The sequence below is a fragment of the Myotis lucifugus genome, unplaced genomic scaffold (assembly GCF_000147115.1).
Source record: "Myotis lucifugus unplaced genomic scaffold, Myoluc2.0 scaffold_15, whole genome shotgun sequence".
In the NCBI taxonomy this organism is placed as follows: Eukaryota; Metazoa; Chordata; class Mammalia; order Chiroptera; family Vespertilionidae; genus Myotis; species Myotis lucifugus.
The window spans coordinates 1,020,501-1,037,124 of record NW_005871063.1 but is presented as its reverse complement, the minus strand read 5'-3'; the positions used below and the strand labels follow the sequence as shown (position 1 = coordinate 1,037,124).

At 39.9% G+C, this 16,624-nt stretch overlaps 1 protein-coding gene across 1 annotated transcript in view; it reads right to left on the bottom strand.

The window, feature by feature from the left end:
- The window catches only part of CDK14 (cyclin dependent kinase 14), a 513,373-nt gene that overhangs the window by 60,639 nt on the left and 436,110 nt on the right, over positions 1-16,624 (bottom strand). Inside the window, exon 14 of the mRNA XM_006084938.3 lies at positions 16,253-16,396. Coding sequence (XP_006085000.1) covers positions 16,281-16,396 — 116 coding nt within the window. The 3' untranslated portion in view covers positions 16,253-16,280. The remainder of the gene's footprint in view (positions 1-16,252; positions 16,397-16,624) is intronic.

Here is a 16,624-nt window from a genome sequence, read left to right as displayed (position 1 = left end):
TATGGTGCCAGGTGGGTAGTGGAAATATCAGAGGATCACTTTGTAAAGTATATGGTTGTCTAACCACTATGCTGTACACCTGAAACTGATACAAAAATAATATTGAATGTAAACTGTATTTGAAAAATATTTTTAAAACTTAAAAAAAAATTTTGTCTTAACACTGGAAACTATCTTATTCACTGCTGCCTACAACAATACCCATATAATGGCTACTCAAAAAAAACCCCCACAACTTGTTGAAAGAACAGAAGATTATGGTATGGTGAGTTAGTTAAATATTCACTAATTCAGTCAACATTAAGAAACTATTTTGATGGGCATTATGTTCCATACTAGGAGATGGAGACATTATAGCGAAATAAGGATAAAACAGTACCCAAATTTCCTGTATTCTGAGATTTAGATTCTGGTGAGGAAGACAGACAAATGACAGAGGACTTCAATACAGAGAAGCTGGAGCTTTGGCTTTGTTTCCAACATGTTTTGTAAAACAGACATACATTTATTCATGTTCACAAAATATATTGCACACTGTCAGACATCTTGCTACATTCTACCATGGATCCCGAGTCAGAGGCTGGAACATCTCAGGATTCGTAACTCGGACACTGTCCTTTCTGTGCGTGACTCCTCTTCTCCACTTCTGTCCATTTTCAAGCAAGTCTGAGTCTTGAGAGTAATTTCTCTGTCTCCCTTCTGAATCTGACATCAGGTAGCTCTGTCCTCAGTTTAGTAACTCATCTTGAATTCCTTCCATTTGATTGTGAACCTGTCCCAGACTTCTGCCTCTCTGATTTCATTTTCTGGGTATCACCTGGGCTTTAAAACCTCACCTACCTTAACCTAGTGATCAAGGTCAACATGACCAGTGATGAGTCATGTGGAGATCATGTACTTCCTCACAGGCTGTGATGAGAAGAGCACTACATCTTGGTGTTATTCTTCTCCAAAACCCATAACCCCAGTATAACAGGAGAAAACATCATAAGGGAAATTCTAGAAAATACCTGAACAGTACTCTTTCAAAGCATGAAGGTCATAAAGAACAAGGGAAGATTAAGAAACTACCACAGACCACAGAAGACTAAGGAGACTATGATTAAATGCAATGTGGTACCCTGGATGGAGTCATGAGACAGAAAAAGGACATGAGTGTGAAAACAGATGAACTACAAATAAAGTTGCCGTTTAATTAATAAGAAGGGACATATGTTAATATCTTAAGTTGATAAATGTACCATGGATATAAAGGTTGTTGATATTAAAAGTTGGGGAAGGGTATAGCTCTCTACACTCACTTTACAACTTTGCTATAAATCTACAAGTGTTTCAAAAAGAAGAGTTAAAAAAAGAACCCTAATCTGACTGCTAATCATGCTGAGTAGTAACTTTTAATTCTGAATCTCAAATTCACCCAGATTTCCATGAGCTACTTCCTACTGTGTGGGTAGAGAAAAACCTGAGTCCCTTCTCCTGAAAGAAATTGAATTTATGCTGAGTCTGATCAAGGCACTGTATTGAATCCTGAGTCCTATAAAAAAAAATCTATGAAAATGGCCTGATGACTTGGTGTTTTATAGTCAGAATCTCTCCATGCAAGGTCAAACCTAATGCATATAAAAAAGGAAAAGTTGCAGCCCAAACAACTAATATATAGCAAAGGTCTTTTAACACTTGGTCTACTAATCATCAACAGCATAGCAAATGATACTCTATTGTAATTTTCAGATGGTATACCTGTGAACACAAGAATATAAATTTTATCCATTGTACCCTCAGAAAAACTGAGATATTCAATTAGATGGATAGAAGTGGAATAATTTTACACAGAAAAAAAATTCAGTGAACAGTAATTTATTCACGGGGGAAAATGTTACCAACATAATTAGCATGTTAGAGATACAGCATAGCACTAGTGATATAGAGCAGTGGTTCTCACACTTTTTGGTCTTAAAGACCCTTGATATTTTCAAAAATTATAGAGGACCCCAAAAGAGCTTTTGTTTACATGGATTATAGCTATTGATATTTAGCATATTAGTAATTAATATTTATTAATTAATTAAAAATAAATTCATTACATGTTAATATAAAAACATTATTTGAATAAAAAGAACTATATTTTCCAAACAGAATTAGTGAGAAGGGTGGCACTGCTTTATTATGGAAATCTTTTTAATGTCTGGCTGAACAGAGGATAGCTGGATTCTCATATCTTCTTCTGCATTCAATCTGTTCTGTGACACGTTTTGGTTGAAGCAACTGAAGAAAATATGGTCTCTCACAGATAGGTAGTTGGAAAAGAAAAATATATTTTAATAGCCCTTTCAGATATTTGTAGATATCTATTCTTCTTTTATATTACAACAAAACTCAGCAAGTGGTAGTTTCTTAAGGGTTAGTTGCACTGGGAAATCTGAAACCATATCTAATGAATTCTTGGTGTCCTGTTACTTTAAAATCGATTGCTTTATTTTACAATTGTAGTGAATATTTTATTCATGCAATGATTTTCTAAATCATGCATTGGTCATTTGAAAACACTGGTTCAATGAGTTATGCAGACCTTTCAAATGTTGACACATTTCACTATGTAATGGGGAATAAAAACTTTATACTACCCTGACTACCCATGAAATGGAATTAGAATAAAATATACTAACAAACTGATAAAAGCAACTCATACTGACAGTTTCTGTATAAGCATATTGTAGGTACCAGCAGTTCCAGTTCCTGCTTGTACAAAAATGGCCTTGAGCATGACTTCGGTTGACTCAGATCGCCCAACTGCAGGAATTTGGCTAGCACTGACCAGTTCCAGTATGCTGACATTAATAATCCATATGGGGACCAGCAAGGACACTGCCTGTATGTCCACAGCCCCTCCCCCAGATCTCTTTGTTCTGCTTTACCTCTCCCTCCCTATAAAACCCCTGCCTGCATTGAAATATTAAGAGGGGTTTGGACAAGCATCCCCCCATCTTCTCAAGATGCCAGCACTTAGATAAACCTCTTTCCTTTTTTAAAAAATACGTTTTTATTGATTTTTTAGAGAGAGAAAAATGGAGAGGGAGAGAGAGATAGAAACATCGATGAGCAAGAAACATTGATGAGCTGCCTCCCGCACCCCCCTACTGGGGATCGAGCCCACAACCTGGGCATGTGCCCTGACGGGAAATGAAACCTGTGACCTCTCAGTGCATGAGACAATGCTCAACCGACTGAGCCACACCGGTCAGGGCCTCTTTTCTTTTTTACCAGCATCTGTCTCACGAGTTTGGTTTTCACGTTGGTAGGGAGTTGAACCTTGTTCTGGTATAACTACATAATATCAAAAACTCCCATCTGCTTATATCACCACCCATCTCACTAGAAAAGTGTTTGGGAAATTGTCAGCTCATAGTGGCAAATACAGTTTTCTAAAGTTTCCCCAAACTCTAATTTTCTAAGGAAAGCTTTAATAATTTTATCATTGGCAGCAAATACTATGAGTTGTTTGCTTTGGGTAATAGACTTAATATTTCTTACTTTTAAGAAAATGTCTGCCAAATATCCCCATTTAAATAACAACATTTCTTTGTCAGCTAGTTATTCTTTCAAGTGAAGACCATGTTGCAGGAAATAAAAAACAACTTGTTCATCTTGCAACTCAAATACCTACACCAGAGCTTTTCCTGAAACAGCCATGGTAATGAGGTCTACATGGAGATGGTTTATGTAAACTACCCATTGAGTCACACCGAACACTAAAGAACATTTACTCAAAGGGAGATATCTAACAAAATCAATTATTTTTACCTCTTCATCTAGATAATTACATTATTATTTTGTTGTTGTTGTTAATCCACACCTGAGGATATCTTTCCATTGATTTTTAGAGAGTGGAAGGGAGGAGAGACAGAGAGAGAAACATCAATGTGTGAGGAACAAATCGATTGGTTGTCTACCACATGAGCCCAGACCAGGGCCGGGGATCGAGTCTACAACTGAGGTACATACCCTTGACTGGAATCGGACCTGGGACCCTTCAGTCCGAAGGCATCTGATGTTCTATCCTATCCACGAAGCCAAACCGGTCAGGGTCTAGAACAGCCGTGGGCAAACTACGGCCCACGGGCCGGATCCGGCCCGTTTGAAATGAATAAAACTAAAAAAAAAAAAAAAAAAAAAAGACCATACCCTTTTATGTAATGATGTTTACTTTGAATTTATATTAGTTCACACAAACACTCCATCCATGCTTTTGTTCCGGCCCTCCGGTCCAGTTTAAGAACCCATTGTGGCCCTCGAGTCAAAAAGTTTGCCCACCCCTGGTCTAGAACATTATTAACTGAAACTGGCTTTTTAAAAAAGTTACCATGGTGTGATGGTAAAGGGAACAGTGCCTAGGAATATGGTTTGGTGCCACTGCCTCAATTCATGCTAAGGAGCCAGCAGTTTTCCTCGACAAAGCTTTTGCATCCTTACAGTGCAAATGTCAGCCGTTCAAAAGGCAGAGAACATCTCAGTATTATTACGAAAGCAGTTTTGACTTCCCATGAAGTCTCTGGGGACCCCCAGAGTATGTGCACCACACACTGAGAACTACTGATGCAGAGGACAATTGTAAGGATGCCATTTCTTTGGCATCTAGGGACCTTTCCTAGGGGAACCCACAAATCTGAAGGTGAAATTTTAACAACAAGGTCACTCAATCCATACTGTGGAAAGATTCAACACAGGGAATGATAACTAGGAGAGCGTCAATATGTACCAGCTATTACTGTAGTTCATGGAGAGGGGATTAACTGAGAAGGATGCAAGATTAGTAGAGAGTCTGCCCAGTCCCTGCATGCAGTGCAGACTTTGGAAGGCCAAGCTGAGGGCAGCGATGAAGAAAGAGCTGGGCAGGAGAGGGGGCAGGGCAGGAGACAAAGGCCACCATTCGCCCTGGCTCTGACCGCCAGGTGCCTCTGGCTCGCCCATCCTGAGAGGTAAGGACATCTTACTTAAAGTTAGTCTAAAACTGGGAAATCCACTTGGACACAACTTAGACCCAATGCTCTTACTTAAAAAACATATTCTTGACAATGTTTTCTCTCGAGATAATTTATTCATTTCTCTAACAAATCCGTCAGTTATTAACGAATTGAGTTACTGTGGGAGAATTTTTTAAAAATCTTAACTTCAGATGAACCATTTCAGACAGTATATCATAATGTTTTTTTCAAAGGCCAGCTTTTGGACCACACAATAAAACTCCCAAATGAGGGGATGAGTGGATTCACACTGATGTTGAAATTTTTAGATTTGACAAACTAACGGAGTATATCTTGACAGCTATATTCAGTAGCTTATTGCTAAGCTTTTTATGCTGAATACAGAACAGAATAAATTTTCCACCAGTGTTTTCAGTAGGAGGTTTTAAGATTCCTCTTCACTGAAGACAGCAGTCTGAGGCAGCTCGATAAAACAAGCATTGGCTATTTCATAACAGCTTCATAAACTGTCTCAATATTTAAGAGAAAAGGCAAAGACATTTTGAAAATATATGTTTTAACCAAAATCTGGATGCTAAGTAAACATCCTTTCGTGCTCAGCCAGAAAGACTTGCAGCTGTGGCATTTGTGACTTAAAATAACAAACGAAGATGTCCGTGTAAAAGATAAATGATACCATAAAAGTTTCTTATCAAAAGAAAAAAAAACATTTTCTGTTGCAATTTATGTAGGAAAGGGCTTTACACTAAAGCCCCTTTAACATGTAAAAATACTGGAACCTTTAAATTTGGAGTTCAGTTTGAGTACATCCTAGGCAACACTATTTTCTGTTTTGCCACCATATTCTCCTTTTACAAACTGCAGCTTAATTTTTCCTGTAAGGATATCTCTGTAGCTTCCTTTTGTTTGTAAACATGGCTACTGTAAGTTGCTGACTCTATGGTAAAATATCAAATTCTAGATGAACTGACAACCAGGCAGTAATGGAATTGGAAAGCTTCCTCCCCCTTTAAAGAAAAAACAGATTAAAATTTTAACATTGTACCAAAATACAATACAGTCATATTCTAAAATATACAAATATATTTCAACATGGATTAGATCTCAATCTCCCCAAAGGCAAATACTCTCCTCTGTAAATGACTGCATAAGAAGCAGGGAGCCGGGCTTGGCTGGTGCAGCCTAGCTAACCACAGCCCTCTTAGAATTCAGTATGCAACTGAGCTAGTCTTCCACACCAGCAGAGGGAAAAAAAAATCCCTCTTATTTTCTAAAGTTGCCCATCTCCGTTTCTGTTGAATTGCCACATCGCCCAGATAAAACATTTGAGAGTGTGTCAGCTTTAATTAATGTAACATGACCTGATCATTTCCACAGTTAAGAATAAAGAAGTTTGCATTCTTTAAATCCAAAGCTCAACCTGGAGATTATGCTAAGTGGCTTCATTCATAGTCCACACTCCGCTGCTCCTGTCAGAAGGACAGCATTTGTCCCCTCTAGTGATAAACAAATTATACATGAAATCAATTCCACTTCACAATCATTTTTCCTATTGGGCATTATCTTTCCTTCTCTGCTCCCTCCAGTTAAGCCCACATCCTGTAACTTGCTAATGAGCTGGGGGCTTTCTGTTCCAGGTGGCACCCCCTGCCTCGAAGTCATGACATTTCCCATTTCGAATGCTGCTGGCATTTTTCGACAGCTCCTGTTAACTAGCCTTTTTGACCTGCGCTAAGAGGAACTCATCTGATCGAATCCTCTAGCCTGCCAATCATTCTAGCAAATGATCTTCACAGTCACTCCCAAGGCAGGAATGGGGGGGGGTGGGTGGAAGAAAGAAATGCGAGTGAGAGAATGAGGGAGTAGGCAAGCGGCTGCCTCTGCAGCTACCTAATGAGAATACTTTAAGTCTCCGAGGCAGCTGAAACACTGAAAAACTGGTGGGAAAATTAGGACACAACTGAATGCCTGGCTCTGTAATTACTGATTTCTTTCCATCCTGAGATCATTTCGAGAGCAACACCTCTGAGATGTGCCAGTTTCTAAAGAACACAAGAACACCCTACCTGACGTGGAGAAAATAGATGTATTTCTCCTGCCACTATCAATATGCAATTCCCACAATCCCTCTCTGTCAAACAGCAACCTTCGCAGAATTAATTATGTGCTATAAGCTCGTTAAGTGTGCATTTGTAAACTAGGGGTGATTATCATGTTTGCCACAGTGAAGGAAGACCTCCCCCCACCCCACCCCAGGCATGTTTTAAATGTTACCATCATTTAGGGGTGTTGATTTATGCTCATTTACATAAAAACAAACAGGTATGGTTGAACATGGCACTTGGCTCAAGGAGGATTTAACAGTGAAAACATGGGCATTCTTATTAATGAGGTAAAAAATTTTTTCCCTTCTAGATTTTCTTGCTGTGCAAGTTATTTGGTGGGTTCTCAGCCCACAGAGTAGCTCAATGATGTTAGGAAGAAAGATCGGGTATATGGACCTTTGACAATGGATCACAATTCTAGGTATCTTAATATAAAGTAGATTTGTTGACCAAGAAATGATACAACATAATTAATCATTACACCACTCTATGTAATAATGTGAAATAAATACTGTACATGATTTAATTGCACATGATAATCACACATCTTTCCCCCTTTATAGTAATTAGACCAATAGTCCCATTTACAGTAATTATTATATGTAATTGAGGGCATTTTACTAATTGCATTGAAAATGATAATCCAGAGCAATTAAAAATCCAAGGGCAGTATACATAAAGCAAACTACATTAAAAGAATGGTGATAATTTAAAGAAAAAAAGTTCACCCCAAAATGGAAGTTAACAGTCACAGTATTTTTTAATATATATATTTTTAATTTTTAGAGAGAGAGAGGAAGGGAGAAGGAAAGATAGAAACATCCACATAAGAGTAAAACATCCACTGGCTGCCTCCTGCATGCCCCTTCTGGGGATTGACCCAAACCCAGGCATATTCACTGATCAGAAATCCAACATCAACCTTTTGGTGCACAGGATGGTGCCCAACTAACTGAGCCACACTGGCCAGGGCAACAGCCACAGTATTTGATTCCATGCTTGACATATATGGTGATATTTATTATGAGTTAAATTTCCATCAACTTCTCCAACTTTTGTATTTTTTTTTGTTTGAGAGTTTGTGCATTATTTCCATAGGTGGAAAGCAACCCTTTGACTAATCTATGATGCTATCCTAGCAATTATTCTATTGGCTGTGTGAGCATACAGAGTGTGTATGTTCGTGTGCGTGTGTGCGTGCGCCTGTGTGTGTGTGTGTGTGTGTGTGTGTGTGTGTGTGTAGGAAACAGCTATCCAAAATTCCAAAAGAGACTTGGTAAATTATTCATTTGCACAACTGATTTGATGTTCTTAAAAGCTTTATTTCATAGAAGCATCTCAGTGTATTGCAAACATTTTGTTAACTATACTTGTAATAATTTAGCTAAAATGTTTAACTTTGTTAGACATGAAATACATTTGGGTTGAGCTTTTCATAACATTTGCTATCTGTCTAGAATTTTAATGTGTCTAAGGCCCTGAATCCCTGGCTTTTGTCCCAGAGCCCCAGCGTGCACCCCTCCCTGACCCCACTCCCCATTTCTACCCAGACAAAGCTCCCACGTGAGGACTATCTCAGGAGGAGTGATGAGCATCGTGGGACAATGGGAATAGTTTCAAGCTTCTTTTTGCCTTCCCTTCCCGACATTATCATTTAGACATTGTCCTCCATGCATTCAAATGTCATCTCAGACCATCAGCCCACTTCAACTCAAACAGCCTCCTTTCATGCTCAGACACTTCTTAGAGTATCCGCAGACCACAAAGACTGTCTAGTGGGACTCAGCTGCTACCCTGGTATTAATAATACAATACAGTGCACTTAGGGCATAGACGATTCCCTCTGTATCCCAAATTCATAAGACTCGCCATGAAATAAAAAGGAAAATCGAGCACCTGAGCTGATTGTAACTGCTTGCTATAATCTATGTGACTGCTAACTTCATAACAGTGTGGCCAAGCACTCTAACAGACATCTGGCTTACTAGCCACATCACATCCCGTGTCTACTATTTTTTACAAGAAAGCTTCACTCATATTATGCTGCTAGCTAAATAGTCCCTAAGAAATTAATTTGGGTTTTAAAAAGACAGCGATACAAGTTGCAGTTTTTATTCATAACCTCCCCCACCCCACTTTGAAAGCTCATCTGACTTGAAACACCGAATCACAAAAATATAGCCAAGTTTTGAGCATCCATGGCTGATGAACCAATCTGTGAAACATAAAACGCTTCTTGTCTTTTAGTCTTTTTGCTTTTAAAAACTCTCAATCGGAGAAGGGAAAAGGAAAAGAGCAAAAACTATTATTATTTTTAGTTTGAAAAATATCACTCTGAATTTTTTAAGAAAAACACACTGAAATATTTAAAGGTAATGGAGTGTCATGTGAGTTAAAACAATAGCTTAGCACTTGGAGTGCGGGTGAATTTCCCGCCAAAATATAAGATGGCTCTGTCTTTTGGTTTTGTTCCATCCACCAAAAGGGTGGATTACAAACAAATATTTGGTAATACGCAGTTACAATCGGCCCGAGTTTACACGTTTCCCGCACTCCACCGCAAAATCTATATGAACCGAGTTAAAGACGGCTCCCGCGGAGTACGCGCAATTCACGCGAGCCGACTTAACTCGTTTCCCGCACTCCAAGTGTTAGAAAAACAATATGCATGTGCACACATTTGTGCATGCCTGTGTTTGTCTGTGTGTGTGTGTGTCTGTGTGTGAGAATAGCAAATGTAGTAAAATCCAAACATTTGGGGAAAATGGGGAAAGGGTATCAGGAATTCTTTGTACTATTCTTACTATTTCTGCAACTTTTCTATAAATCTGAAATTATGTCAATAGAAAAAAATGAAATGAATGCTTAAAAATGTACTCTGGATGAAGCATGATACATTTAACTTTACTTTCACTCTGCTTTGTCACATTCCCAGGACATAATTAAGCAGATTAGGTAGCAAAGGCCTTAGAGTCCTTTGCTAACCCCTTCACAGGGTTGGTGGTGATGGTGCAGAACACAGGGAGAAGTGGAGAGGCAGAGAAGGGAGAGGGAGGAGAGAAGAGACAAACTTCCTTAGCCTACCAATTTGCATCGGTTTAGAGGAGATAACAGACACACCAGGGTAGAGGGAAACTAAGGAAAGGGGGTGGAGGTAGGGCAGGGAAACTAAACCACATTCCAGCCTCTTCTCAGCATTCTGCATTTGTGGTTTGAAGCACTGTCAATTTCCTGAATAAGATGTATTTTTTAATCTGCAGCAATGAAGGGGTAATGACAAAAACCAGGGATTCTTTCAGATAAAACCTCTAAGAAACACTGAGGTTTGTTTCCCCCTCTCTCTGTTGTTTCCAGAACTAGTCTTGTCAACCACAGGAGACAACAGACAATAAAATTGTCGTCGTTTGATAGGAAAAAAATTTGCAGGTTCATGAAGAAAATAATAGTTCTTACAGAAAAAAAATCAGAAGCCTTCCTGCTGCTGAAAGAAAGTTAGATCCCAAACTTGAATTTCTTACATTGTGATAAGTACTGATTGGTAGTGTCTCCTTTTGTGACTAAAGGTATGAAAATACAACATGGCTTAAAAAGACCTTTAGTCTTTTGAGGAAACGTCATACCATTTTCCACAGTGGCTGCACCAGTCTGCATTCCCACCAGCAGTGCAGGAGGGTTCCTTTTCTCTGCATCCTCCCCAGCACTTGTCCTTTGTTGATTTGATGATGATAGCCATTCTGGCAGGTGTGAGATGGTGCCTCATTGTTGTTTTGATTTGCATCTCTCAGATGATTAGTGACTTTGAGCATGTTTTCATATGTCTCCTGGCCTTCTGTATGTCCTCTTTCGAAAAGTGTCTATTTAGGTCCTTTGCCCATTTTTTGATTGGATTGTTTATCTTCCTTTTGTTAAGTTGTATGAGTTCCCTGTAAATGTTGGAGCTTAAACCCTTATTCAGAAGTCCTCAAACTTTTTAAACAAGGGGCCAGTTCACTGTCCCTCAGACATTCCACACATGCGCACTGCGAGCCCGGGACGAGTTGGCTGCTAAGCAGGACAGGCAGCAGCGGCAAAAACACCTGGCGGGCCGGATAAATGTTTACGGCAGGCCGCATGTGGCCCGCGGGCCGTAGTTTGAGGGCCCCTGCCCTAATTGGTGATAACATTGCCAAATATGTTCTCCCATGCAGTGGGCTTTCTTGTTGTTTTGTTGATGGTTTCTTTTGCTGTGCAGAAGCTTTTTATTTTGATGTAGTCCCATTTGTTTATTTTCTCCTTAGTTTCCATTGCCCTAGGAGTTGTGTCGGTAAAGATATTGCTATGCCAAATGTCTGCTATTTTGCTTCCTGTGGCTTCTTCTAAGATTTTTATGGTTTCCACAAAAACTAAAAATGGAACTGGCATTTGACCCAGTAATACCAGTCCTAGGTATATATATCTCAAGAAAACAGAAACACCAATCAGAAAGGATATGTGCACCCCTATGTTTATAGCAGCACAATTTACAATAGCTAAGATTTGGAAACAGTCAAAGTGCCCATCAGAAGACGAGTGGATTAGAAAACTGTGATACATCTACACAATGGAATACTATGCTGCGGTAAAAAAGAAGGAATTCTTACCATTTGCAACAGCATGGATGGAACTGGAGAGCCTTATGTTAAGCGAAATAAACCAGTCAGAGAAAGATAAATATCACATGATCTCACTCATTTATGGAATATAATGAACTCCATAAACTGATGAACAGAAATAGATACAGAGACAAAGAAGCAACGAACCAACTGTCAAATTATAGCGGGAAGGCAGGAGAGGGTTGGGGTGGTGGTGGTAAGAGATCAACTGAAGGACTTCTATGCATGCATATAAGGATAACCAATGGACACAGACACTAGGGGTGGGGGTGAGGACATGTGCCAGGGGTAGGGGAAGCTGGGGGGAAGTCAGTGGGGGGAAAAGGAGACATATGTACTACTATTTGTAATACTCTAAGCAATAAAAGAAGACCTTTAGTCAAAAATATCACACAAATGAGGATGCTGTTACTCCATGAAAACTGGAGTGCCCCTTTGTACTGGCTGTTTCCTTCCTTGGTAGTGCCAGGCAAGGTACCTTCAGACTACACAGCGTGCTTCAGCCCTCTTCTGAGGGGTTCCTTAAGTAAAGGTTGGCCATCTAGGCCCCAGCTCAGCTGACTGGATCAGGGCTCAGTGCCTGACCAAGGGTGGTCTAGTCAGCCAGCGGCTTCTGGGGTGACTGAAAAAAACAGCCTTGCTCTCTACTTCACAATGATGACGACCCCGATCAGAACTGCTTCTGAGGAGGGACTGAGTCTGAGGAAAAGATCTCAGCAACACAGAAAAAGAGACAGGGAAACGACAATGGGCAGGATTCCTGCATAAGCAGAAACAAGGCTGCAGAAGCCAGGAGGTGAGGAGAAGATGAAAGGGATGTGAGTTGATGCAGCCACAGAACCAGTGAGCTGCCACAGTGTCACAGGATAAAGGAGAGAGCAGGTGGGTGTTTCTCCAGGAGCAGTTACCAGGGTCCAGACGGCAGAACGAAAGCTCCCGTGGGATTCTAAGGGGCACTGAGTGTTTGCGCAACTATGTGGACTGTCAGCTTGTTCTGCCTTACTCCCCCACCCCCGCCACCACTCCGAGCAATCTCAACAAAGACCACCATTAGCTGAGGAAATCTGTGTCTCCTTCCCCTAAAATAGCCCATGCCCACTTTCTCCGGGTCTCTCCTGTCCCCGGGCACAGCTCTTCCTGTCCTCCTCAATGGTCCCTCTCTGTCCCTCTCCCTCTGCTACCCACCTCTTTCCTCATTTGAGAGTTTCTCTTCCTCAAACACTTTGAGCTTCTCTTAGGTGGCTATCATCTAGAATTGACACATATTTATACTGATTGAATCCAGTTTAATGCATTCTGTTTACCTGAAAGACTACTTTTAGTTATTGCTTGATAACTAAATCAAGTGGAGAGAGCCTAACACTTTTTTTGTCTCATTGTCATATAATACTTAAATAACGTTGATTAGCAAAGATAATACTCTATAAGGCAAGGAGAAGGTCACCAAAATCTGCATGCAGCTAACTTCTTACACTTGAACCAAATACAATTTTTTCATGCACTAGACAGATATTAAATTTGTACGTATTACAAATTTAATAGGTTCTGAAGACCAGCTGATTCACTGAAAAGAGATGTACCCTAATGAGCACATATCATTTCAGAAAAAAATGTGAAGACATCTGTCTAACAGATGAGAGGCCGCTCTTATTTCTTGTATTCAGCAAAAAGAGAAGTAGACACTGTCTGTTTAGAAAAACTGGAAATTAAGCTCAACATAGGGCTGTGTTTGGTATCAGGGTATGCAAATGTAAGTGAATCTACTGGATGTGATATTCAATATAGCTCCTAGTCTTTTCCTTGGGGAAAATTTATATGCACACTGAAGGCTCCCTCGGACATTAAGAGGATTTTACTCTTCAATGGTGATAAAAAGTGGGGACAATCTATGAGATCTTGAGTCTGTTAATATCTTTAGAGGATAACAAAATGCAGAAAGCACAGTCTTTTGGTCACCTGGTGGCACTAGCCCATGTTTAACTCAGGTAGCGTTTGGTTTTTCTTTTCATTTGATTTGGTCACAGGACCCTGAAACCAAAATTGCTTCCTGCTGCAAAGGAAAATGCTTCTCATTATCCAGTTTATGCAAATCCAGGACTATTAACGAAATAATGAAGTGACCTTCGCATGCAAGTACAGAAACAGTTTGGCGTTGAGGGACTGGGGAAAAATTAGGGCCTGAAACACTGCTGCCTATCACTCCTTGTCATTTCAAAAACAGAAGAGAATCAATGCACTTCCCTCCGGCTAACTCTCAAGAGAGATGGGGAAATGCTGACCTTAGCCTAGTCTTAGTCTATTAGGGCCCCCCACCATTTCCCCCTCCCTCTCCTTCCCAACCTTTCTGGGCTTTACAAAGAATTGGGACATTTGAGGAAAAGTTAAAATGCCACATCCTGCTCTAAACAGTTATTTCATCAAAAACAAAATTAAAATATAGAAAATTCCATGTTTTTCTCTATGAATACCTATATTTATTTAGATTTTTTTTGCTCAACATGTCTACAATTTGATATTCAACTATTGGTCAGACTAAGTTCTTTTGTACAGGCTGTCTTAGGACAATATATAGGCTACATATTTTTTATCTCTAAGATGGCCCCATTTGATTAAAATTAAAAACCCACTAAGGGGAGAAATTAAAATGATTTCTTTTTCTGCCGACAGAAAACTCAGAAGCCAGTCTCCATGCAGCTTTTCTGAGAAAAGAAAAATTTAAGATGTTTTCTTAATATAATGTTTAATCAAGCTGAGGTAGTTAAATTTGGAAGAGAACAACAAAAACACTGATATTAAAGCTTTACAAGTTGATGTAAAATGACAAAATTCATAGAGAAGATATTTGTGTTATCAAATAATTCTAGAGGAAGATCTTCTACCATGCAGATATAACCTTAAATTAGTTTAAAAAATATACTGCAAAGAAAATACATTTTAAAATACTGATGATCACAGTTCTGAGCAGCTTTTAAAATCTCCTTTCAATTAATTTTTGAATCCTCACAGGCTAGGCTTGTGTTCTGTAAGTTTGATTTGATTTTACAAGGAGAAGCTGACCTCATCTACACATGTTCTAACAGCTTTGACTGGCCAGGCTCAGGCCGGAGAACTCTCAAAAGAGCAGAGAAGAAAGAACACAGCCTTGCAATTGAAATTCAAACTTGCTTGTGTGCATGTGTGTGAGAGAGCAGCCCAAATAAAGTCCACTTTTTGTTTTGTTCTACTGAATTGGCTAAAGGATTTATAAAGCCAGGGCCCTCATTATGGTAATGTAGGTTAAATACTTTAAGTCTATGCTGCAACCTCATGCATTCAAACCACTCTCAGAACCAGGAGGTCGCTGGTCAAACACTCAGCCCCACTCTTTGTCTGACCAATGGAAATTCAGAATGGCAGCACAAACGCTGCTGGGCAGTGAAGCTGTGCTTCTAGGTAACTGCATCCAACAGGGAAAAACAACCTGAAGAGTGAAGGGTTTCACTCCTACCCACAAGACAAGGTGGACAATGCAGCCTGTTAACCTCTTTCCCATTAAGAGACAGAGGAAGGAAGAGGAGCGCCAGCCATGCTGTACCCACCCTCCAGTTCACTAGAACACCGAATTGCTGAACATCCACATGAGCAAGGAACAAACATGGACTAGTGAATAAGAAACTTTCCCCACAGAAATGTTGGTTCTCTATTTGCTTGAGAGTGTTACGTGACGTTGAAGGAAAAGATACACACACACACACAGGCACAAAATTCCCCAAACCCAGACACTTCTATCTGGCAATAAAAGAGAGGCACAGGCTTTTCAAAAGTTGCTGTCCTATGCTTGTTTTCTGTGAAGCATGTGTGATGACGGGGACAGGCGGACAGGCCCAGCGATGGCCCTGTTTAGATTATGCTCCTTATCTGCAGAATAGTGGCAGTCACAGTCCCATACAGGAAACAAAGGGAAACTTCACCCTGATAAGGTCTGTACCAGGGGCCTGGCAGGGATCAGAAATGGGTGACGTGGCCCACGTGGCAGCTGAGCAAAGCCTAGAGCACATGTCCTTCCCGAGGCAGGCGGCCAGCATTCAGTCAGACTCACTCACTTCCGGCTGGATTGTGGGCATGGGATGGAGCTGCCGATCTTTCAAAAAAAGCCAGAAATCCAAACTTTGTGTAAAATCTCCCCATTTTAAAATGAGAGCAACTGATTAAAAAATAAATTGTGTGGGTCAAACAAAGCAGGTCTGTGGCTTCCATTCAGCCCAAGGTTAACCTTTTTCTCACCTCAATAAGAATGTGTGAATAGTTAGAATGGTTTGCTTCTGACTAAATGGCTTGTTTCAGATCATATGAATGAAGTACAATTTTGGTTAGAATCCAGAAATGCCTGAAAATATGCAAATGACTGACTGCACGTCTCCTCAGTAGAACTGGGAGTGACTGCCATAATGAACATAAGAGACTTGTCAGGTGGGGAAAACCTGAACTATTTCACTTAAAAGATCTATTTGACATCTACTCAATATTATTTTCCAAGGAAAGTGGGCCATCTTACCTGTGCTCTCTTGAGAATGCTGTGCTCATCAGTGCTTGCTGTTTGATAGACTTTTGCCATAACTATTGTTTTTCCCAAAGGCCCGCATGCTTTCTCCAGATTCTGGCTGCAATCTTACATTTGGGATGGTAAAAATAGAAGACACTGTGGACAGAATGAAAAGTTATCATTTACATATTTATCAATGTATTTCTTATCTTCTTTTTTAATAAAAATGGTTATTGAGATACAATTCTGGAGGCTAGCACATGGAACATTACAGTATATATTGGCCTTTGAAAGTCAAGTAATCACAGCCACACTCACATTTACACAGACTTACACACATATGACAGGACAGTCTGTCTTCTCCTCAGAATCACAGCTCAGTTG